General features: G+C 41.8%; 2 protein-coding genes across 2 annotated transcripts; both read right to left on the bottom strand.

Annotated features, from left to right (window-relative positions):
- Window positions 1-9,609, bottom strand: ube4a (ubiquitination factor E4A (UFD2 homolog, yeast)). The gene is made up of 20 exons (XM_028420167.1): window positions 9,497-9,609; window positions 8,156-8,324; window positions 6,964-7,140; window positions 5,739-5,851; window positions 5,445-5,597; window positions 5,139-5,298; window positions 4,831-5,033; window positions 4,539-4,730; window positions 4,112-4,445; window positions 3,820-3,946; window positions 3,385-3,692; window positions 2,902-3,034; window positions 2,625-2,815; window positions 2,323-2,423; window positions 1,996-2,109; window positions 1,678-1,852; window positions 1,411-1,591; window positions 1,140-1,287; window positions 862-1,019; window positions 1-746 (listed from the first exon to the last, which is right to left on the bottom strand). Exons 2-20 carry the CDS (start codon window positions 8,283-8,285, stop codon window positions 611-613), a joined length of 3,234 nt encoding a protein of 1,077 aa, XP_028275968.1. The 5' UTR covers window positions 8,286-8,324; window positions 9,497-9,609; the 3' UTR covers window positions 1-610.
- Window positions 9,610-10,931: 1,322 nt separating this feature from the next.
- Window positions 10,932-23,355, bottom strand: LOC114444337 (BICD family-like cargo adapter 1). Its single transcript, XM_028418803.1, has 10 exons — window positions 23,110-23,355; window positions 21,497-21,712; window positions 16,361-16,480; window positions 16,139-16,285; window positions 15,423-15,605; window positions 13,877-14,041; window positions 13,279-13,356; window positions 12,781-12,893; window positions 12,435-12,555; window positions 10,932-11,965 (listed from the first exon to the last, which is right to left on the bottom strand). Exons 1-10 carry the CDS (start codon window positions 23,353-23,355, stop codon window positions 11,726-11,728), a joined length of 1,629 nt encoding a protein of 542 aa, XP_028274604.1. The 3' UTR covers window positions 10,932-11,725.
- Window positions 23,356-23,834: the final 479 nt, after the last annotated feature.

Here is a 23,834-nt window from a genome sequence, read left to right as displayed (position 1 = left end):
TCGGTGCTATATGTGTTTATTACAGTGAAAAAGACAATAAATTGAAACACATAAATTAGCTTTATGTATTTACAGCTAGCATGCTGAGACTGAACCAAGAGTGCAAACATATAGGGTGTTAGTGAACTTTGAAAGGCAGTGTATGATGTAGTTAAACTATAGATGACACAATCCATGATTTGACTTGCTAAAAAATACTTACCTTGCAGTATAAAATCTGGCTGGGCCCTACAGGTGGGTCAGGTGTTCACACAGAACATTCAAGCACTGTTGAACTGACACCTGGCCATAGTTCTGACGGTAACAAAGAATTAATACATAGTATTCAGAGACAGAGGAACCAGCGGCTGCATCACCCTACCAATGTCTACAATAGGGCATCATGGGAGCTACTGTGTGTGGATTTTGAAGCTGCCACCAGCAGGTGGGCTACGGTTTGCCTGGACTGTTGTCACAGAGGCGATCCTTTAAGCAATGAATTTTTACTGGACTGGAGGAATTGGAACAAATCCACAGAGGTAAAGCACACCAGCCACGAAGCAGAAGAGTTTGTGGGTCAACAAAGAAAAACAATGCTGCGAATGAAGTCTGTCACAGTGAGAGGTCAGAGCTAACCACTGGGTCCCATCTGCAGCCTCTCCTGCTTATGCTTATCCAACCACTGTAAGATCTGCTGTTTGAGTTCCTCATTTGGCCTGATCTGGTCCATGGTGAGAGGACTGCGGTTGAAAGGATCTGTCTGGTCACTGCAAATAGAGATCATATAAGAAATAACTGCTTATTAGACTCTCATACACCAACCAATTTACATAAATACCAGGGTTGCTCCTTGAGTGAAATTTTGTGACTTATGAGGTTTACCTGAGAAGATGCCTTGCTATAGTTGAGCGGTCTACTGTTACATTAGAAGAAGGTAGAAGAACAGGATCCAGCATCAGGGTAGACATGATAGGGTCCAGGAATTCATCTGGAGCATCTGCATAGGTTTCTTCTTCCTGCTGCTGTCTGTCTGCATGAGACTAAGTAGAGGGACAATGACAAGACATTTAACTATTTCTAACACTATACTGAACCACTGCACTGATTTACAAAACAAGATGCATTGTGGTGTTATATCCTAAAAACAAGTACGACGGTACCTTTATTTTATCAGCAAGCATTCCAAATGCCACAATCATGTCCCCAGGCTTGTTGATCTTCTTTAGTACTCTAAGTGTCTGGGAGAAGAGGGTAGGAGAATACGACCGCCCATCCTTTGGGACCGTAGCACAGAAATTTTCTTCATCACTACAAAGAAAAACAGTATTTAGCAATGTGCCACTGTAGATCTCGTACACATCATGTAAATATTAATAAGATGAAAATGACTTTTTTCAGTTTATACAGGAAGAAGAAATGTTTCCATCGTACCCCAGGTTTAGGTAGATCGTGCAGATGTCAGAAACAAGCTGCTGGGGCTTGAAGTCAAACTCACTGAAGTCCTTGACTTTAAGAGCACCCATCTTAGGACCCACCAGGTGCTGCAGGAAGTCGTTAAGCATGGAGATGATCCTCTCAGCCAGAAATGGATGCACAAAGATACCTTTTATTTCTGAGAGAGAAATGGTGAAAAAAAATATGATTGTGCTGTGAAGAAAAGATCACATGTGACAATCCTGACAATCCTTTCTGCCTGACCTGAGGTGAGGAAGGCCAGTGTGCCGATGGTCTCATTGGACATGATGTTGTGAAAACGTCCCAGCTGTCCAAACATCTGCAGGCTGGACTCCTTTTCTCTTCGGGCATCGGGGGCCAGGCCATCCCATTCCCCTCGATCACGCTCCAGCTGTAGAACCTTGATTTTACTCAGGTACTGCAAAACAGAAAAGTGGCATAAAGGAAGGAAAACAACACAACACACTAAGAAAACTCACAACCGCTGAGAAAATGAATGAACACATATGACATATTTTTGACATATGTCGACAAAAAGCCAGAATTGTTGTATGGTCTCACCTGAATTGCTTCATCCAGTAGGAAGATGGCATCATTCATCAGCAGGTTTAGGAACCTCAGGAACAGAGGGGGATTCATGGCCTCCAGGTTCTCAGATGCATAGTTTGCCAAATGCTGAAAGATAAAAGCCAACAAAATTAAACTGATCATGTTTGTTTTTATTGTTCTGTCAGAGGCAATACACTTTTAAGTGGGAATATTTGTAGAGAAGGGATTTTAAATGTTCTCCTATGAGAGAGAGCAACATAAGAACCAAAAAAAACATAAGATCTCTAAAAAATGAAACCATTTTACTACTATGAAGACTATGATGAATTTCTTCTTTACCTTGATGCTCTCTCTATAACTGTCTTTGTCCCACATATACTTGAGAATTGGATACATGGGTCTTCTGTAGTTGAATTTCTGTTCAAACTGATGAGGATCACCTGGGAAAAAAGTAGAGGAAAAGTAAATCAAACATGCTTTGGCATTCCTTTCTATTGTTTCCTCTTTATCTTGTTATGCAGTACATAACCGCGGCAAAGAGACCACAAACTGATCCCAGTCAGCTCAATAAATATTTACTTATTACCAGTATATGATTTTATTCAAAGTGGTGTTTGCTGTAAAGAACATGACTGCTTCACCTGTGAACTCAATGTCTACAAACACAGTGATGAGTGCTTCAGCAAGCTGAGGTGCATGTCTGTAGGTGCAGAAGACTCTCTCTCTCAGGAATACGATCGGCTGAGCAGCACCAGTAGCCACCTGCTCCATGTGGGGCATCACTGCCTCCAAGACTTCTGCTAGCTTTGCTCTTAAATGAGGGTTCTTCATCCTGTTTTGTGCACAAGACAAATGTGAATGATGTCTTGCACCATTCATTTTACTCAGACCAGAGACATGATTGATGAGATTATGCACCTCTCTATGTTACCCATGAAGACAGTAATGAAGTTTAGAATCTGCTCAAGACTTTCTGCTGAAGTCTCCAAGACATCATCTGCAAATCGACGCAGGAAGATGAAGAAATCTCCCAAGTTTTCTGCAAAGAACTCTGACAAACAAAAGACAGACTTGGGTCATGACTATGTAAAATAAGGCAATATTTCAGCCTTAACCAATAAATGTACAATGAGGAACTAACCACTACATTCTTAAAGTCACAGCAGTCATTTTTAAAACATTATGTTGAATAGACTATCCACTGTTTCCACAAAGTGTTTGAACACAAATAGCTACGAGAAGGAGGCTAAAGGAGGCAATAAAACTGTCTGTAATGGTATATGAAAAAGAAGACTATTGGATGGCATGACACATTAACAATCATAACCTAACACAGGCTTTAGAAACACTGTTTTTTTTTTTCTCCTCTACATTTCTTCTGCAGTAAAAGATGTGACCTACCTGGTACATAGCATAGCATAGTATTCTGCACAGAGGGCAGGGGGAAACTGAGTGCTACATGTTCAGGCCCCTGGTTTCCCACAGCAAACTGGACAAGCAAAGCAGCAGTGGAAGCTTGGAGGTTAAGGCAGCATTGTAGAACGGCAGGCTGCGTAGTGGCAGCTTTGGTTGACAGATAAACAATCATCAGACGCTCAAACTGCTCCAGGAGCTGCTCCGACATTGGGTTGCCTGTTCGCTGGGCCTCCTGCCATGTCACCTGGAGTCGGTGGAGAGACTGGTTCATCTTCACCATCTGCTCATGGAGTCTGTGTACACACAGGTGTACGGACAAAAGAAAACGTGCATTAATGCTAACATATGGTACACGCATGAGGACCACACTTTGGTGAAAGGAGATCTGAAAGGTTTAGATGGAGCTGCAAGCATGTGTACCTGTGAAAACCGAGATGCAGGGTGAGTTGTGTGAAGATGAGGTTTTCAGTTAGCAGGCTGTAGGACTGTGCAGACTCCACTGGCTGCTGGGGAGGAACAGGGATCAGGCAGGTTTCCTTTTCTAGACCTGGTATAAGAGAAACACAAGTGATAACAAGACACTTATATTTATTATTTAATATCCTCTAAATATAAATATAATATGTACTGTATATATGCTGTATCCTATTGGCCTCAGATTTGAATGCTGATGTAAAAATACCAGAACTTTGTGTTTCTCATAAACACTGACCTCTTGCATGTACATTGCGATTGCGCCTCTCTTCTTCGCTCAGCTCTTTGAGAGCGCAGTAGGTGGGGTTAAAGGTGAGCAGTTTGGGCGAACGTGTCTTGCAGAAGGGTTGGCACAGCTTCAGCAGGGCCGCACCAAGGTTTAAGAAAAATGCATCTGATGCATACATCTGAAAGAAAATCTCTGGCATCTGGTTGGCCCAGATCTTAGCTCGGCCAGCATTAGCCTGCAGACAGCTGCCCAACCATGAGAGCAGCAAGTGGCGAGTCTCACCAGACCGCTGGAGCAAGTTTTTCAAGATCTGGTGAAGCTTTTCATGAAACTGACCCATAAACTGCAACACAAGGAGAGTAAAGGCCATTATCTCTGGTGCATTTGGTAGACTGAAAAGGTACAGAAAGCAGTAACAGCAAATTCATTTATTCACCTGGTGGATGTTGGCCTCCTGAACCTTTGTCTCCTGGGCACTGGAGCGGGAGGGGTTCAGAAAGTAGCCGTGTCCCTCGACCACACCTGGGGTTTTCAGCAAGCAGGATATGTTCAATACTGTCCCCAATAGGGTCTTCTGATACTGTAGACCATTAGCTGGGTCTTTGGGCTGAATGTGTTCTACCAATACCTAGAAAAACCGAAAAGAAAATAATAAGCTAGAAGGATTTAAAAAGATTACTGCATGTAATTTCAGTATAAATACTGTAAAATTTTCTCAGTTGTATGACCTTGGCAATATCTTTATGATGGCTAAAATAGAGCAGAACATCTAGGTAGGAGTAGAGAAGAGGCTGGCACAGGTCCAAGTCTTTGATGCGTCCCTGGAAGATATCGAACACCGGTACTATCACCTCCTCAAAGGTACGCACCTCCTGGTCAGAGAGCAGGCCAGGAATGACCTCCTCAACAAACTCAACCACCACCTCCGGCTCTAAAACACAGTGGCTTTGTAAGTAAAGAAAACTACAGAGAATGCTTTACTGAGAACAAGAGTAGACAAGAAAGAAAACTAAAACAAGCCTGATCCAGGACGTACGTGCTCCACTGAAGCTGTCCAGCAGCAGGTCCAGAAGCTGTTCGTACACATTCTGACTGACGTAGATCTCTGGGGTGAGCAGAACTGTCCGTGTGTTTGAAACTGTGAGGTTCTTACAGCGAACAGCAAATGAAAGTAACTTCTCTGGTACCTTTGTCACCTAGTGTACAGATAAAATGAAACTCATTGATATATGGGAGAACACAGGTTATTTTTATGTTCCAATTACCGAGAACCGTCTATTATCAGCTGGCAATTGCTAAAGATAGTAGCACTAGAGTGCTATAATTATAATAAAAAACATACCTCTTCCTTAGCCCTCTGGTAACAAGCAAAAAGGTAAGGGATGGCACATTTCTCGCCAGCATCACGGTCAGCAGACAGGTTGACAGCGCTGCATGACGTCATGTAGATGAGCTGGTTTCCTGGCTCTAGCAGGAGCAAGCGGTTAAAAAGAGCCTGCAGGATGAAGATATATCAAATTAATCCAACCTTTCCATCCATTCAGAAATTTCCTAAAGGTGACTCATAGTTTATTGAGAGATCAGGAAGAAAGACAGACATGAAACAAAAGAGCGGTGACGCAAAAACCATTTTGACCTGCTCTATGTTGTCCATGTCCAGCCAGTCCTGTCCATCTAGATCTGCTGCCATCTCCTCCAAGTAAACACAGCGAGGTGGGATCCCATTACCTCCTCTTAAACTGGGGTCACCTAGGGGAAAGAGGCCAGTAACCTAAATAATTTTAAAGCTCATTGAGCTTAAACCAAAGCAAGGAAGTACACTGGATTATTTGTGCTTAACAGTCAAACATTAAAGTAAATAAGTCACTGGAGGATCAAAAGAGCAGAAATTTTATTAATGGGCTCTGTATGAAAACAGGAGGGGCTTTTAGCCTACATTTTCTGGATCATGACTCATCCTCACATAGTCTCAGCGGTGGGGAGATCCAGCCAACACACAATGAGACTTCAGAGTGGTGGAGGTCTTTATATTGACTTAAAAGTGGTGAGTCATTTGTTGCTCACTGCAAATTTCACATATGACTTTCAAGACACAAAGCACCATCCAACAATACCCTGAATATGAGCAGGTTCTGCATCTATTTAGGACCAATACAGTCTCTTCATAAGGTCCCTGTCTGTTGACTGTTCATTTCAAAGCAAAACCCTCAAGGGGAAAATGTTGGTTTGCCGGTAATAAAAGCGGTGGTTTGTGTGAGTTGACTGTGTTTCACACATACAAGCCTTTACATGGGTCTCACATTTTTCAGCTTTGTTTATGACTGTGTGAACACAAGTTGCTGCAGTTACTGGAGTTACTACCGAGTTGCTATAGATATTAACTACAGTTGTGTCTCAGTTGAGAGGGCACAATGGACAGAGGCATCTAAAGAGTGACCGTGAAGGTCTAAGGTTATTATAAATGAGACAGCCTTGTCAATTGGTTCTCGAGTGCAACTTTCAAAGCATGCAGCTAGTGAAACAAGATTAGCAACAAGAAGAACCAGGAGTCCAACATAAGGTGGTCCAACCCTCACAGTCCTGAACATTGTAGGGTCACTCTAGACTTGTATCAAAGGCATCCTAAAATTTGCAGAGTCCCACTAGACAAGTACACAAAACTGAAAACAAGGGGGTATGATGTCACCTCAAATACTGTCAGAATTACTTTAAGTCTCTTTTCTAAACAGTGAACATAACTCATTGCACTGATTGTGATTTGAAAAGGGAAGTGGAAAAAAGCAGCTTAGTACTCTCCATGTAATAATCCTTTCTGAGTTAATACCAGTTTGTCAATATACAATATTTTGCTTATCACTTACTGTTGTCCAGGGTGATCAGAAATATGCGCTGGATCATGTGATTGACATTGAGCTGTTCACACAGTTCCTGCCTGGACCGGAAGGAGCGGCTAATCTCTGCCACGGAGTCATCATTGTCATCGACGCTGTCTGACACAGAGTTTTCTGACTCTGATTGGCTCTCTCCTGAGTCTTCCACTGTGGTAGCAGATACAGAGTATGAAACATGCAAAATGATAGCTTGATGAAGTAATAAAAATATACAGATGTGAGACATTACAATGTCTGACATTACAGTAATTTGCAGAAGTATAGAGGCCCACTGGTCAAATGACACATTTTGTTAATTTTTGAAAGGTAAAGTAGTACATCTGACACTAAATTGCAGAGTTGTTATTTTTAATTTCAGAAACTTAGTGAATCAAAAACAATCAAGAAGCAATTTTGGCATGATGCTTACAAAGCAGTGGAAAGCAATGGGGACTAAAGAAGCTAAGGAAAAACCAAGAAAACTGCCCATCTGCTGGGAAGAAAGACCAAAACCCCCATATGGCTGAAAATGAGCCGCAGGTAAGCTTAGCTGACACAGAACTGATGGTGCCACCATACAGATGCACAGTCTACAAACCATCAGAAAGAAACCTGAAATCTCATCACAAAGCAACATCTGGGTAAGCAAGAGTCATTTTGAAACAGGTTAAGCATAGGTGTGAAAATGTTGTGCTGTTTTTGTGTGACACGGAAAACTTTGCATACATAAAAAGAAGAACTGACTCCTGTATATATGGCGGCAAATTCTGAATGCAAATGTAATGCAATAAGGCTGGCTTCTACAAAAAGAAAATGGTCCACAATGACAAACTTCAAGACACACAAACTAATGCTTTTAAGGTCCTCATAATCTCTTGACTTGTGTATTACTGAAACTATGTGAAAGGATCTTATACATGCTGTGTGCAAAAAATATCTCAAATGATGTAGACCGCAAAGATAAATGACTGAAAATCCTTCAATTAACAATAGACGAACTGCATACTGCAGAGAAGTTAATGAACTAAAATCTATTTAACATTTGAAGAAATGTACTACTATGTGTACACACAACTGTTACTAATACAATATAATTATAAGCATGAATGTTGTAATGAGCTGCATCTTGCTCCTTAAGTGTTTCTAATCTGAGAGTAGCTTGGAATCTGATAACTCTACTCACATGGTTGTTCCGCAGAGGGCTGTTGTGGTTTCTGGCCTGATGCAAACTGTTTGGCATCAGCCAGTGAGCTGAAGAGGGCAGCAAAGGGGTTGCAGGAGATGTTCTGGTTGTTGTTGCCCTGGTCAGTCATCTCACTGGGGCTCCAACTCACTCCATCCAAGGGCCCAGCCTTACTCAGTAAAGTTTAGGAGAGCAATTTGCACAATTATTAAATCATTTACATATTTCTCACATGACACTTATATCATCATAAAAACAGTACAACATTATGTTTGCCCTATGCTTGATAGTCATTTGAGTGTCTTTCTCCTCTTCTTAGTGGCAGAACTTCTTCATGCCACATTACATTCTCCTTATGGATTTAAAACCATTAACTATCCAACTTCCACAGTCATTTAACTGGTCTAATCACCCGCAAAAATCTGAACAGCTTTTCTGTCCATTAGTTCCACATTTTAATATAGCTCTTACATCTGCTATTATGCAACAAAGTCACATGGCTGTTTGTCATCATTTCTGCACTTAAATTAAATGTTTCTCTTTCTTTTTTTGTGATATTTTCTAAACTTTAGTTTATCTTGTTGGCTGATCAGTAGTTTTAGATTTAAGTGAGTACCATATTTCTAAAATGACACTGATTTTGACAGCTTGTTCTATTAACTTGCAACCTTTCAGATCTGCAGACAAGTGCAAGATCGAACATGAACATAATGTGTTGGTTGGTTTCCACTCTCGTGGGAGTGATCATGAGTTGACCTGGTTTACTGCTGCTGGCTCATGACTGATCTGTGAACTAACATTCGTTTATACTTGAGACAGTGGTGCAGAGGTTTGTTGATTAGGTTGGAATAAACCGTGTCTGACGTTGTTAAAAGTTTTAGCGTGACATTCAGGACAGAGGACAGCGGTAAAACATCCATTCCTTCAGGAAAAGCAAACATGTGGGCCAACTGTCATCTGTTCCGCGTAGATTAACGTTAACATGTGCTGTGACGGTCAGTCGTCACTACAGCACCTACCAGCAATAACTTGAGTTATTCTGTGGGGACCATGCTATATTGAAACAGCCACATTACGTGTTAAGCAATTTAGAGGGTAGAAACAGGTTTAGCTACTTGACGCTACTTAGCTAACTAGCCAGCAGGTTTAGCTAGTAGCACTGATCGCCCAGCATCAGGAATAGTTAGCTAGCTAGTTAGCTATCGTGCGGAGAAGCTGCGAGCTAAGCTGTCATGGGATCACCGCGGCTCTATTTTAGCATCGATTTTGTAAACTTGCATTCAGAATATTCGTATTATTCGTCTAAATATTGTATGAAAAAGACAAAAAATGCTGTCGTACCTGTTCGACGGGAGAAAGAGGTGTTTTGTGTTTTAAAAAAATTGCTTCTACGAAAGCAGTGGCAGTTCCTCAGTAAATAGAGATCGTACACGTCATCAAAGTGCGACGCATCTTCTGCTTTGCTGAGTAACTCAAACTTTCACTGCTTCCAAACACGACAAATAATTAGTTTGATTGCCGTTGCTAGGCAATCAAACTATTGTTCTTCACTCTCTTTCTTCTTCTTCTTTATTCTTCTGTACGTTTTTTGGCGCAGCGTATCTTCAGCATACATTGACCGATTTCACCCATTCAACTATCAAAATGTTCATCTCACAGAGGACAACTTCAATTTTTTTTCAACAAATGATAATTTCTCAAATATTAAGCAATTTCGGTGTCATTTTTAACATGGGAGTCTATGAGAGAGCCCTTCAACGAGGATCATCTGCCAAATGTATCTCCTCCTACAAATGTCAAGCTACAGACTCCGTTTTATTCTTAAAACGCTCATTAGATGCTGCTCTATCAAACTTGTATTCAGAATTTTCTAATTCCGAATCGTTTCCGCACACCAGGCTCTCAAAGTTGGAGTGGTTTTTTAGGTCTCCTCTGCTGTTACCATGGTGACAGGCTGACACACAGAGGCATACAAAGCTCTGAATTGCTCTGATTCTCCAGCAATTCAGAGCAATCATTCACATCAGCTTTCAAAGCAATGCTTCAGCTGCAGCAATCAAACTTGCATTTTCTTCAGGAAATGCCCTAGTTTTTAATGTGATGCAACTGACTTTTGTACAAAAGTTCACTTTATCTGTTCTAGACATTGATTATATAAGGAAAATTTGTTGTACAAGATAAACACAATTCATCTTTAAAAGTCACAAAGAGCTATTATATATAAAATTTGTGACAATTTGTGATTATATAAATAAAACTGAATTGAATTGAATAAACAGTTGTCAAGTCATTTTGGCTTCTGCTGCAACTAGTGGACTTTGAGTTGTTGCTGTAATGGATTCGATGATAACCGACCACCAACAGAGGGCAGCAGCAGACTGGAGTACACACAGCATAGACATACTTAATGGCAGTCACAGTTTAAGGGCTTTATTTGATCAAACCTGTAATAATGATGTAAGAGCTATGTAATAGCAACGTGACTGTATAATCTTTGACCCTGCATGACCTTTGTTTTTTTTTTATAAATAAAGCTGGTGCAACCAGTTTGATTCATAACATATATTTTTGTATTATGTTTTAGTATCTGGGTCATTACTAACATATAAAACAGATGTGACAGGGCATATTGTATAAATGCACAGTATATATGTTTGGGTTCAACTATGAATTGATTGAGCACTAAACTTTATTATTATTAGCACTTGTGTGTACTTTGTACCACGTCATATACCAGGTTATAAGTGTAGTCATATGCCAATAAATCTGCTTTTGATCAGAGGTCATCTGTCTGATTTTTTTTAATTTTATCCAAACACAAAGACATGGTTGAGGATTATGTTGTTTTATGCAACTCTCCGGTGATCATTCCAGATTTGGTCAGTCAGACAGCTGAGAGAGCAACACAAGTTTGTACAAAGCAGCTTCAATACTGAACACTGAATGACAGAAAATATAAAGTACATGTGTCTGCTATACACACATACCACAACATTAACACATTTTGGTTTTATACAAAAAACCAAACAACAAAGTTATAAAAAACCAAACAGAATTCCCAGTGTGCATTAAGATGTACACTCTCATACGATACACATTTTACATATTTAGCTTTTGAGCAAAACTGACAGTAGAAAAGTTATTACATCCAACTATGTGGAGACAAAGGCAGAACTGATAATGACATGTTTGATCAATAATTTCCTGACATACTTCTCTTTGATCTGTTAAGTTAAATTATTGGATCTACACCCTACATGTCTTGTACATAAAGACAATGTTACAAAATAAGGCACGATATTTACAATCTTAACCAAAGGTTTGAATATAAATCTGAGCTAGTGTTACAGGTCATCACAGTTTAGTTTTGAGGAAGGCTCAGCCTCTCGGTGAAATGTGTTTCAGTAAGTGCCTGTTTGACGAATCTTTGTTTGGAGTGGCTCCCTTCATCATCACTGATATAAAAAGTGTCTTTATGGCTCTCCGTCAGCACACATGATGTACGAGAAACTCCGCCTGCGACTCCTGGAGCATCCTATAATCATCAGTCAGTTGTCGCACTGTCTTACGTTATTTTCCGTACTGTACACCTTTGCCCCGTCTTAACCAGTCCCTCCAGGGCAATTGGGTTTTGTCCTGATTAGTGTCTGAACTCCAGGTGGAGGAGGAGGAGGGCTGGCGTGTCCAGGTTGAGGGCGTCCTGCTGGGTCTGCGGAAGAATGACATACCGTTGGAGGTGGCCTTCTTCTGAGGCTGCTCCGACTGCTGCTGGGACTTGAGCTGCTGGTTGATGATGATTTGGATGTCATCCTGTAGAGAGGACAAATGAGTCTCTATTTCTGTTTTTCTGTTTTATATTTTCAACTGATTTATTTTAATAATTAGGAGACATAATCAGAGATTGAGACAGTTCTATCAGCAAGGAAACATTTACAGAAAATGATCCTGTGTTTTGGTCTACACAGTTTTTGCATTATCCCCATCAAGCCCCCCCGGCAGATGGCTCGGCATGGCATAGTGACTCAGCAGCAGAAGGACTCTGAGACAGAAACACCTGCCGTTCATCTCTCTTCAAACTGTCAGGACTGACAGAAATATGTCTTTTCCTGACCTTCCACTGAGGAAACTCAGATACATCATCTCGGGTTTAACTATTAATCAAACTACTAATAAAGTGATTATTTTTAAAATTAAAGACACTGAAGGATACAAAGTCAAATATACCAACAGAGTGACGTAGGTTGGTTTAAGAACAGTCAATGGATCAGGGACTTCTTACCTGCCAGGCCTCCAGTTCCTGGGAAAGCTCCAGTTTTCGTTGGATGGCTTCTAACAGCTGGTTGTTCAAGGACATCATGTCGTTTTTACTTCTTACCAACTCTGCCTCCATCATATTTTTCCTAACAAGACAGAGTGAAACCTCTTAAAGTCAGGCAGCAACCACAGCTTCGTGCAGGAACCGCTCAGAACAGGAGAACTTATATATTTTTAAACTTATAGTACAAATGTTTTTAAAAATTATTCAAGATTAGAGTTAGTTTCTAATTACAATCAAACATATAATTTGGAAAAACTAGATATTATTTATTTTTTATATATTTGAAGGGGGACTGAAGGGTACGTACTTGGCTATGGCTTCATCTCGGTCTTTGATCGCCTGCTGAACAGTGTCAGACTGATCCTGAATGCTCTGCAGCTTCTGCATTAGCTCTGCATTTTCCTGCTGTAGTTGGACATTCTGTAGGAGGCAGAAAAATGAACAAACGATGATACTTCTTAGGACTTTGGCCAATTAAAAGTTCCACACCAACTCATTCGGATCTCAAACTTTTAAACTGTAAAGAGGGTGTAATGTAATAATACATCATGTTAAAGAGCATATAACAGCATTGACAGACAGTGTGTTGTCCAAAGAACAGACATAAGCATACAGTAAACACCTCCTACTAATTTTATAGCAACTATGGGTTCAATTGTAAGGCAAAACTTGACATCTCTGGAGTCTCTGGGTCTGGATGTAACACAGACATGCATAACAGTGACAAAAAGGTGGGTACAGATACAATGGCCTGCCACAGGCACTACCCCTCCTTGACAGGTGTGTCTGTTCATCACTGTGTTACCTGATCTCTCAGCTCCTGCGCCACACTCAGATTCCCACACTGATCACCCGTCTTGTTGACAAAACCCAGATTCAGCTCCTGGGAGAGAGATGTTAACAAAGAGATCAAGTGTCAGCCATGCATGTGCCCCAAAAAGGAGTTTCTGTGTCCTATTTGCATGGGGCTCTAAGTGAGGATGAGGTGGGGCTGGATATTTAGTTACAGTGATAAATACATGTCACTGAACCCAGTAAAATGCCATGAGACACAAGCGGACAACTGTATTTGTTCACTGATGGTGAGTAAAGGCTTAGCAAAGCCTATAAGGTATCAGTGACACAAATTCTTTGGCATCCATTGCAGGTGCAAGGGCAGGATGAAGGATGGTCCAATGTGGGGACACTAATGGTCAATAAGGAAGAGAAGGGTTCACTGTTGTGTGGGGGAAAAAAAGCAATAAATGTGCTTTGTTGTCCTAGAAATGCTTCCAGAAATGACACCTTTTCAAAGAACAAAAACACACCTGTCCATTTTTTATCTCTCATTACCTGCTGAACACAGCTTTTGTTTGCATTTCCTCTCTTGCCCCACTTGCTCACATTGGTTGGTCGTCGCTCACCTGAGGGCTGGATGCTGCTGCCAGGGTTTGGGCCACTCCCTTCAGCCGGTGTAGCACAGCCTGCAGGTCGTCCTCTTGATCTGTGACATCCAAGCTCCCTGAACAGTTCAGATTCTGGGTCAGTGGGAGGAGAAGCTGGAGGACGGAGCCCATCTCTTGAGTTATCTGCATAGGATATACAATAATATATGGTCATTATGAAAGTGTCCATTTAATGTCAAACTGACAGAACAGAAGCTTTGAGACTGCTGCTGACATGCTGACTGCTACAAAAGTAAACCTGACAAAACAGATTGTTCCCGTCAGTGTGATACAGATTTCCTTCACACATGTTGTATCTAGAGTGACATCTGGTATTTACACAAAGGAAGGTGCCAGCATTACCTCATCACTATATTTAACTTAGTTGAGTCAAATATATCACATGACAGATATCTGATGATAACAGAGATATCAGAACAGGTTTGTTTTCACATGACGGTACAGCTACAGCTGCATGCATACATTTGGTGCTCATACACACAGTGTTTTGCAGATATATTATTAAACAGAACAGGCTCTGCAGACATTTGGGTCTTTAGGTGCCTATCCTGTCATCATACAGACGTTCTGAAAGCTCTTAAACATGGAAACCCTCCAACAATGTGGCCATGACAAACAGGAAATGTAGTCAATGACTCATGAGTGCAGTTACATTTCACATTTTCCTGCTGTAACACAAATATAATACACACACACACACACACACACACACAATGAGAATACTTTTTCTGCTCTTTCCCAGGCATTATTTGAGCTAGAGCAGTGTTTCTTTGTAGCGTCTTCACTGAAAATCACACCTCACATCGCACACAAAAATCACACTGTCACAGAAAACTTGCACAAAATGTTCTGTCATTGTGTCCCTTGTTGTGGACTGTACTTTCAAACCTAAATGTCTCCCTGAACTCTACATAGAGAAGAGTTTCTCTGGCAACATGACTGTGTGATCTTATGTCTCTCAAGAAACGGAGAGTTTCATATTCTCGTTTCCAGTCATCGCAGGAACACAGTTTCCCTTCAAAACACACGTGATCCGTGAATCACAACGAACATTTGCCAACCACAGAATGGAGATAAACGAGCGGTTTCTATCAGTCAGTATGAAGCTGGATTTACAGCGTCTTACAGTCGAGGCTGGTTGTGTTTGTTGTATTGTTCAGACAAAGTGAGAATTTCCTACTTCTGGGCTCTTTTGTTTAGCAGCATTCACAGTATTTGGGTTACATGAGTTCTTCTCATTCTGTCAGCTGCTGCTGGTGCTTGTGTTTTACAGTACATAGACTTTATAGCAATCAGATTAGTATGGTGCCAATAAGAGGTGATTTCCAGTTACACAGGTAAAGTTACACACCAATTGTTGGACACAGGCACAGCAATATCCATGTCACTCACAGAAGTAAATCCAGGGACTACTTCCTGCAGCTACTCATGTTTTTGGCTAGATAAATACCTCATATCAGATTTTATATTGATTGGCTCAAACTGCGGTGTCAACAGCATCTACCTCTTCTTTGCTCACTCCCAGGCCGGCCGTCTCCAGGCTGCTCTCCAGCTCGGACAGCAGAGAGGCGTCTGTGTGGCTCCTGCTATCCTGCAGGGACACTTCCTCCTGAAGCTCCTCCACCTGAGCCTGCAGCTGCTGTGAACGACCCCGTGCTGCCTCCGCCTCCTGCCATGCCTCAGCTAGCTGCAAACACAAAGAGAAGCACACACATATATGTGAATGAACACAAGCACACAGCACACAGAGAAGCTGAAGGCACAAAATGAGTTTAATATTAATAACAAGAACAACAGATAAGACAGTAGATGATGCAAATTGTATAGACAAGTGTTTTTACCCTTGAGTTAAATGTGTTCTGTTTTGAGACGCTTGTTTAAAAACTCAGTGTGAGAGAAATCCTGACGTGCCAGATTCCAGTCTCTAACCAAACATGAAACTGAACAAACATGAGTGGAATCCAGAATTGCCAGTGAAATGTTACAATGACGAGGATGAGGTGATTGTTTAGCAATGCTTTCCACAATCCCGCCGAAACCAGGCCGCCAGGCAGGGAGCAGAAAATCCCTTTGTTCATGAGGCTCTTTCATTCACACACCAGGCGCACTGTGCTGTTGTGTGTGTTCCTCACAGCTACAATGAACACTGATCAGTGTGTGTTTACTTTGAAGACAGCTCTTGGTGGGCTCACAGCGCACATCTGTAGCATGTTTGTGTACCTGCTGGCTGTGCTGCTGGTTGACTTGATCATGTAGAGCCAAGCGTGTGTGTAAAGAGGCCAAACTGGCCTTCAGCTCAGCGTTCTCCTGAGACACACTCTCCAAACGCTGTTCCAGCACCTGTTCTTTGTGCGTGAGACGCAACACCTGGAAAACACAAACACGGGAGTTAAAATTTTTACTTCTACAGGAGGACAACTCCTGTACAGCAGTTACAGGTACCTGCTCTCTCATGGCGCTGATCAGCTCCTCATCCTGGTGCCTGTTGATGCTTCCTTTTTGCTGGAGCTCCTGTTTCAGAGCCTGCAGCTCACCGGACATGGCTCTCTCTACCTCCATCGCCTGCAAGACACATACGACACAAAACACAAGAGATTCAGGAGAAGTGGCTTTGAACTCCCATGGCATGGCAGCCTTTTGAGTGTATTTTGTTTACTTTTATACATAACAGGCAGGGGGCTACAGAGAGATTTAAGCACAGAGAAGAGGGATCTTACATGGGAATCAGTCAACATGAATTGATATAACATAGCCCGAGGCGTGAGCTTTAACAGAACAGAATCCACAATATAAAAATACCCAAATATGTAGCAGGAGATCTCCCTTTGGGGTAAAGTCTAGTAATCTAGACCCAGATAAGAAAAAGCTGGGGATTAGGTGGCTAAAATTAAATGGGTTTGGTGTTGTTTGTGCAGCAGGCCCTGCAGCAAGTGGAAGATGAGAGGTCTCAGTGCACACCACCACTGAAAACACTTTGCTCTTTGAAACAACCTGAGACCCTCTCGGGAGTCATAACATATAAAAAGCCATGTCCTTCACTGAGGGTTTAGGATATATTGGAGCCCTGTGTTTTCACCTGATCCTCAGCACATAACAGTAACAGGCCAATAAATAGAACATAGTGAGAAGCTGTGAATTTTGGAAGACCTGAAACATTTAATTTTCAGCATAGTCCCTTCCTATGTTTATGCACTTTCCATTCACTGTTGGAGGTTGGAATTCCCCAGACTTTCCCAGTAACAATAAGTCACATTTTCACTTTCCAGGCAGAACAGGTTCTACAATAATAGTAAGTACTGTTTTTATTAATAATAATAGGCACCGCCATTGGTTGAAGATCACAAATAAGAATTGGCACTTTTTCCATGTAGGGGGCTGGATTATCATAGTTCACTAGTTGCCTGAAACACAGCAGTGGAGGAGCACAATAATCTGTTCTCCGTAGAAGGTGATGTGTTCGACCTCCTTAACGTGACCTCCAAGCTATCGAGGTGCACCACCTGATTTTTAAGGCTTCATCATGTGCATATGAATAAAGACAAAACTCCACTGGGTCACTTAGCTCACAGCTCATCACGAACAAACATGTTGGGTTTACTAGAGAGGACTTTGGTCTGCTTTGCTATAGTTCTGCTCATTTCTCTCTGAGACCGAAGTTGTGGATGCTGCTGTGTCTGACAGAACAGACTACCCCCTCCCTCTCCTGCCCTGGTCTGGAACCCTTGGTTCCCCTTACTCAGCAGTTTGGCGGGCCCCTGTCAGGTCCAATCACTACCACATAATACACGATGAAAGGCTGGCCTCTGCAGCAGATGGAGCAGAGGGCATCTTGGTCTTGTGGATGACATCATCATACCAGATTCGACAACAATGTGTCAATGGGTAAAGTCGGAAGATCAGGAGGACAGCTTGCGAGCGCATGTTTGTGTGAGCGCACGAAGGAAGAGAGCCACGCGTGAGGGCTAAAATTAGATGTGTGTGAGACAAGAGTGAGGCAGGCACTGATGGACAAAAACAAAACGCAGCATGCAGACAAGGAGGGGTAAGGAGGGGGCTTAAAGATCATCATTACTGCTGCCTCATCTCATCAACAAGGCCTCTTCCACAATAGAGGCATCAAACCCCCGACAAACCACCAAAACACAGTGGAATCAGGACATCTATTTAGTTGAGACACAAAGATATCCCCTCACATGGCCCCCTAAAGCCTCAGGCCTCCACCCGTCCACCCCAGCTTCAGTCGAGCCCCTCAGGGAGTGCATAGAAAGGATGGCCCTCCCCTGGGATGAAGGGATGTTTGGGTATAAGGGGCAACATCAAAGAAGAAAATGAAAGATTTATATCTCTCCGTGGTGTATATTGTCTTTTCCTTTTTGTCTGTGGGCTGGGTGACGCTGGTTGAGGGACCAGAGGTCATGCAGTGGAGACATCTCCTTTTACAACAATCCACAGAGAGGGATTTGTCACAGTCGTCCAATAACACGCTGTGATCCCCAGCCAGTGGAAGTGATCATGTTACAGTGGGTAGACAGCAGCAGGTGAAAAGGTTAGCCTGTTGACCTGACACGACAAGACCCCTGCTGATGCAAACAAGGTGGACAAAATAACAGAAACAAGTAACAATAAGCCGACAAAACAACCCGTTTACAACTCAGCTTGATGATACACATAATGATTATTAAATGTGTTCACATAATTATTGATAACACTTTTTTAGACTCTTTCAGTTGTTACCAGCAGATATTTACAGGGAACTTATTCCTGCCAGGAATATTATTTAGATTTGTTTTGTTTTCTCATCTTACAGTGGACCAGATGTCCTCTGTTTCCAGTGACCTCATTGTTCCCTTTTCCTTGGTTAGTTATTTTGTCATTGTTGTATTTAATGTCATTGTTTTTTTCTTATTTGTCTAAATCTTGGTTTTAGATTTGTAGAATGACTGGTTTCCTTTTTGAAATCATCATCTTTTAAAAGCTCCTCAAAAACCTGCGTACCTCCTGAAGTGCTCTGAGTTTGTTTTTTGATGTTCGATTTTCTTTCATTTATATTCAATTGTGTATACAGATTCTCATTGTTGCAAACTCTACATGTAGAGTCGATGTAAATACAGCTTGAAGTCAGGTCAGGTCACCACAACTCTTTCTAACTCCAACGTGAGCATGGCAAGCTGAACCAAGTCTTCTTTCAACCTGCACTGAGGGAGGACATCTAGCTGGGTTGTGGTATTTATTAACTGGCAGCTGGATCATATTACACTTTCTAATTTTAGAAAGTCAAACACATTCTTTCATTGGAGAAAGTTGATTATTTTAAATTCAATATTGACCGTGGCAGCCTGATAGCAGGTGTAAACTATACATGGTTAGGCTTAATGTGTCCTGACACAGATCCAAACAGAAGATCTGAAGTACCTTTGATGATGTAGTATTGATTTCTTTGAGGCTTTAAAGCAAACAGCCCGGTTCAGCTGGATATTATCAATATCCAGTGATCACACACCCACTCCAGTCTGTCTGGCATTTCATATCCACAGGTGTTTATTTTCACATTTCTAGCTCACAAATGGCACTGCGCCAAAGTGTTTTTCCTCCTTATTTTATCATCATAAACTCCTCCTAACTTTTATGTTTTTCCTTCTTAGACACTGCCTGGAAACTCTCTCATTAAAACAACTCCTGTAACAAATTAACAAAGATGAAACATCCGGCACATGACAGAGTCATTAATGTTTCACTCAAGCTCTCTCATGTATTATTCCAGTGGTGGGGGTGCTAACATTTGTACTGTAATCAGAAGAAAAACCCTTAAATCACTCGTCACTCTCTGATGTTTTAACACCTCCCTTCGGCTCCTGTTTAAACAGTCAGCCCTGAACCATGTGACACGTTGTCCCCACATACATCAAAATGGAGATTCACAGGAAATCGTTCCAGAGAACTCTCTCTGAATTCTTTCTCTCTCTCAGGTTTCTGTTTTGCAATGCAGACACCCTCCTCCAGATTCCTGCAATGCTCTGCTTAGACTCTCACAGCTATAGTTTAGGGTTTCAAGCTCTTGAAAAAAACTGCTCGTGCCTCATTAAATGTAGAGTAAATATCCGTAAGAGACTCAGTGTACACAGACAGGATTACGTCTTTATGTGCTTCCTAGCAGATGCTACATGGGGCACAAATTCTATTCTATTTGCTGACATTGTTTCTGTAACCAGTCATTGTCTTCTGACCTACTGAAGACCAGTTAGCAAAACCCCACCCCACCTCACACCCACTCCACACCTGTGGAGTCTACACAAACCCACGCTCACATATTCACAGCAAACACGATCACAACTCACCCCACCGGGCAGCGGTGCAGCTGAAGCAGCTGTGGCCTTCACCACGTCAGGTAAAGACACATCAGACATCCACACAGAGTCCAGAGTCACCCGTGACTGATGTCAGCAGCCAAATAAAACACTTCCTCCACTTCCCTCTCCTCAAACGAGGAGCTTTTATCTAAATTGACTTTTTCCTGAACTTCTGAGGAGTCTGTCTTCCTCTGAGGAGGAGGAGGAGGAGGGAGAAGACACTCACAGTTCCTTATTCTGTGGACCTTGACTCATGGGAGGGCACACATGGATTCATTTTTAACTTTGCACACTCCTGTTCAGACTGGCTTCACTAAGTTATGTGTCCTGTGTAACACAGCACATCACCACTGTAGTATTTCACATATTGGAAGATTTTCAGCTCAAGGCCTCCTTGCTGTGTAAGCTCTGCCAAGTTCACTGATAAGACACTGAAAAATATGTCAGCGGCCAGATGTTCCTCCCAGTGTGCTCGATTTCCTTAAGATCAAACTCTGGAGATCATAAACTTGTAACTTCAACAGGGGTGCTGATAATGATTTGAGTCAGACGTATGCTGTCAGCATTCTTATCCATTACGTCAGGAAAGTTCAATGTTAACTTTGTGTTAATGAATAAACTGCTGTAACAGATCATAATGTTCTCATCAGAGCTGCAGCTGATGATTATTTTCAGAATCAGAAACACTTTATTAATCCCAGAGGGAAACTGTTTAAAAATGTAGAATTTAGAATTCATGAACCTCGTTGATAACATTAAGGATCAGAGAATGTAGAAATGTTTCAGCTCTGCTCTCATGATGCTCCAAAGTTTCCCCTCTTCTGTCCTCGGCCTAAAATCAAGTAGTGGCATCAGCTTTCACTGCCTGGGTCTTGTTTACATATTGTTTCCATCCTGCTCCACACTCACACCGATCATTTGCCTAAAACCAACAACTCACACGTCACAGCTGCTTTTCTGTCTCTTTATTTGTATTAAAACTTGCACCAGCAGAATCATTCTGCTCTGATGTCCCTGCTCCAAGCTGATAAACAGCCTGAGAGTCTGTCCTTGCAATGGACCAGATTAGAATGAGGCAGATACCTGATAGCTGAGCGGTCTGAACGTTGAGTTTCAGTGTGTGGATTGGGTGACAGCCCGTCTAATCTAGTTTGTTTGAATCTGCTGCAGGTGTTTGTTACCTGTCTGACCCTGAAGGTGTCTTTGCACCAGGACAGTGTGTGGCACTCACAGTGTTGAGCTCCTCCCTGAGCCGCTGAGTTTGCTCGTTGTGCTCCAGCTGGGCACGGTTCTTGTCCTTCTCGGCCTCGCTCAGCGCCCGGGTGAGCCGCTCCACCTGGGCGCTCAGCTCCCTCACATCCCTCTCCAGTTCCCCCACCTGGCTCTCCCACTGAGACTGGCAGCCCTCCAGCTTCAGTCGTAGCTCATGACGTCCCTGCTCCAGCTCCTATACAGAGGCAGAGGAGGGGAAAGAGGACATCATTTATCATACAAGACCAAAGTATTACTTTTTTTGTTCATATAATCCATTGGAAAATAATATTAACTTGCAGTAACAGTAGTTTGGATCAGTCCCTGCAGGCTGCTATCTCATACATGCATCATATCTTATATAAGCAGCTTTCTTGGAGATGATATCAGAGGACATATTTATCACTCTGTAAAGTACTTTGACAGCCTGTCTTTTTGTCCTTACAGTGATTGAAGTGACAGTCACAGCTGATAAGATTTAATATCATCATTCCCCCTGAGAAAGCAACAAGGCCACATTTCAAGCCTCATTTCATCTGCTGAGGTTTGCTTTGTTGGTCTGGATCAATAAGACCTATCAGTTTTCTCCACAAGTGGTGCACATTGATTAATTATTGTGTTTTAATATGGTCAGCAGGTATTTTTAAGATGCTAAAACGTGTGAACAGTGAAGATCGGGTGATCTGATCGCCAGGTGTGATATGATCATCAAGAGAACTTCATGGCAAAAAAACTTTGATCACAAAGTGACAGGTGTGAATATTAATACCATACTCCTACAGTTTTTTAGCAGTAGTGCATGCATGTAAATCCACACTGTGGGGCCACCTACACTCAACTGACCTTCTGAGTTTTGCCAACAATAACAGACAGATTTTTGTCATCAGGATTACCCCACTCTAGTGGGTCTGGTGTCATATAAGTTTGTGCCAACTAACCATGACATGAGGAATGTGAGTTCAGTGAAGACATGTTTTACTGTCACTGAAGAAAAACAGAAGCTTTGATCACAGATGAGTTCTGGATGATGACAATGATGATGTAGATTTACAGTAGACTTAAAATCAAACTATGTGAATGATGAATAAACACAACATAAAGTTTGATTGATCACGTGTTTTTTCCCAGTAGAGTACAGTTTTCTCTATTTTAAACACTCACTAAACACCTGCACAGAAAGCTTTAACCTTCTCACCACGCTGATATGTTCATTATTGAAGCTGTAATGGGTGATTATGCTGGATCAGACCCCGTTACTGAAAAGTCTATTTTCCCTCACAGTGTTAATAGAGCGGACGAACAGCGGACCAGTGGTCTTACTAAAAGTGCGTTTTGTTTACTATTAAAAATTTAACAATTAAAAGTTACAATATATTTTATCACATGTCGTGAATAAAAAAAACGTGTGAGTTTAATGAAACTTCTAAATTTAAAATCTGGAAATGTTTCCACTTTTACACGCCCACTTCAAACACTCACAGCCAGCACGTCGTCAAAACCATTTAACCAGCACCATTTACCTAAAATCCTCCATTCCTGTAACTTTAATGTTGTTCTGTTCCCTGATCGCGCTGTAAAGCAGGTTATTCTTACCTCCAGCTTGTCTGTGTATTGTTCATGAAGTGTTTCGTTCTGCTCTTTCAGCTGTCGGTTGTCCAGGAGCAATGCGTTTCCCAGCTGGGCTGCCAAAATAACCTCTTCCTCCTTTTGTTTCAAAGCAGCCACAAGTTCGCCGGGGTCTTGATAATCTGTTATTTCCTCCGCTCCGTAGTCAAAGTAGAAATCCTCCTCCAGGTCCATTTTCTTGGAGTTAAAGCTCCAATCAGCCAATCGATCCATACCTAAACTAATTAAACTTTCGTTCTGATGTGTTTTTTTTTCTTTTTTACGATAAAGGTGCAAACACAATTCCTGCACCCTTAAGATGTCCCTTCATGACACCTGAGTGAGTGTCAGAGTTAATGTGAACAGCTCTCAGTGAAAGTGGGCTGCTCCCTCTGTCACCAGCAGACTGTTTGTCTCCAGGGGGAGTTGGCTTCAGCCACCTGAGCAACTGTTACCACCCAGCTCCACAACCACACTGACTAACACCTGTCCTCATCCACCCAGGCGTGATGGAAAATTACACACTGACAGCCAGCATGCTGTGTGTACAGTGTTAATCATTTATATAAGGAGCTACAGTGAGGTTTCTTCTCTTGCTGCTCATAACATAGCTTGCATATATATTATTATTTTTAGATAAGTTTTATGTTTTTTATTCAAAATATTTCTGAAAACTATATTTTGGTATTTTTACTTTTTTTGTTTGTTTATAT

The sequence above is a fragment of the Parambassis ranga genome, chromosome 13, assembly GCF_900634625.1.
Source record: "Parambassis ranga chromosome 13, fParRan2.1, whole genome shotgun sequence".
NCBI classification, from domain to species: Eukaryota; Metazoa; Chordata; class Actinopteri; family Ambassidae; genus Parambassis; species Parambassis ranga.
Note: the sequence above shows the minus strand (reverse complement) of the source record. Positions and strands in the feature narration are given on the sequence as shown.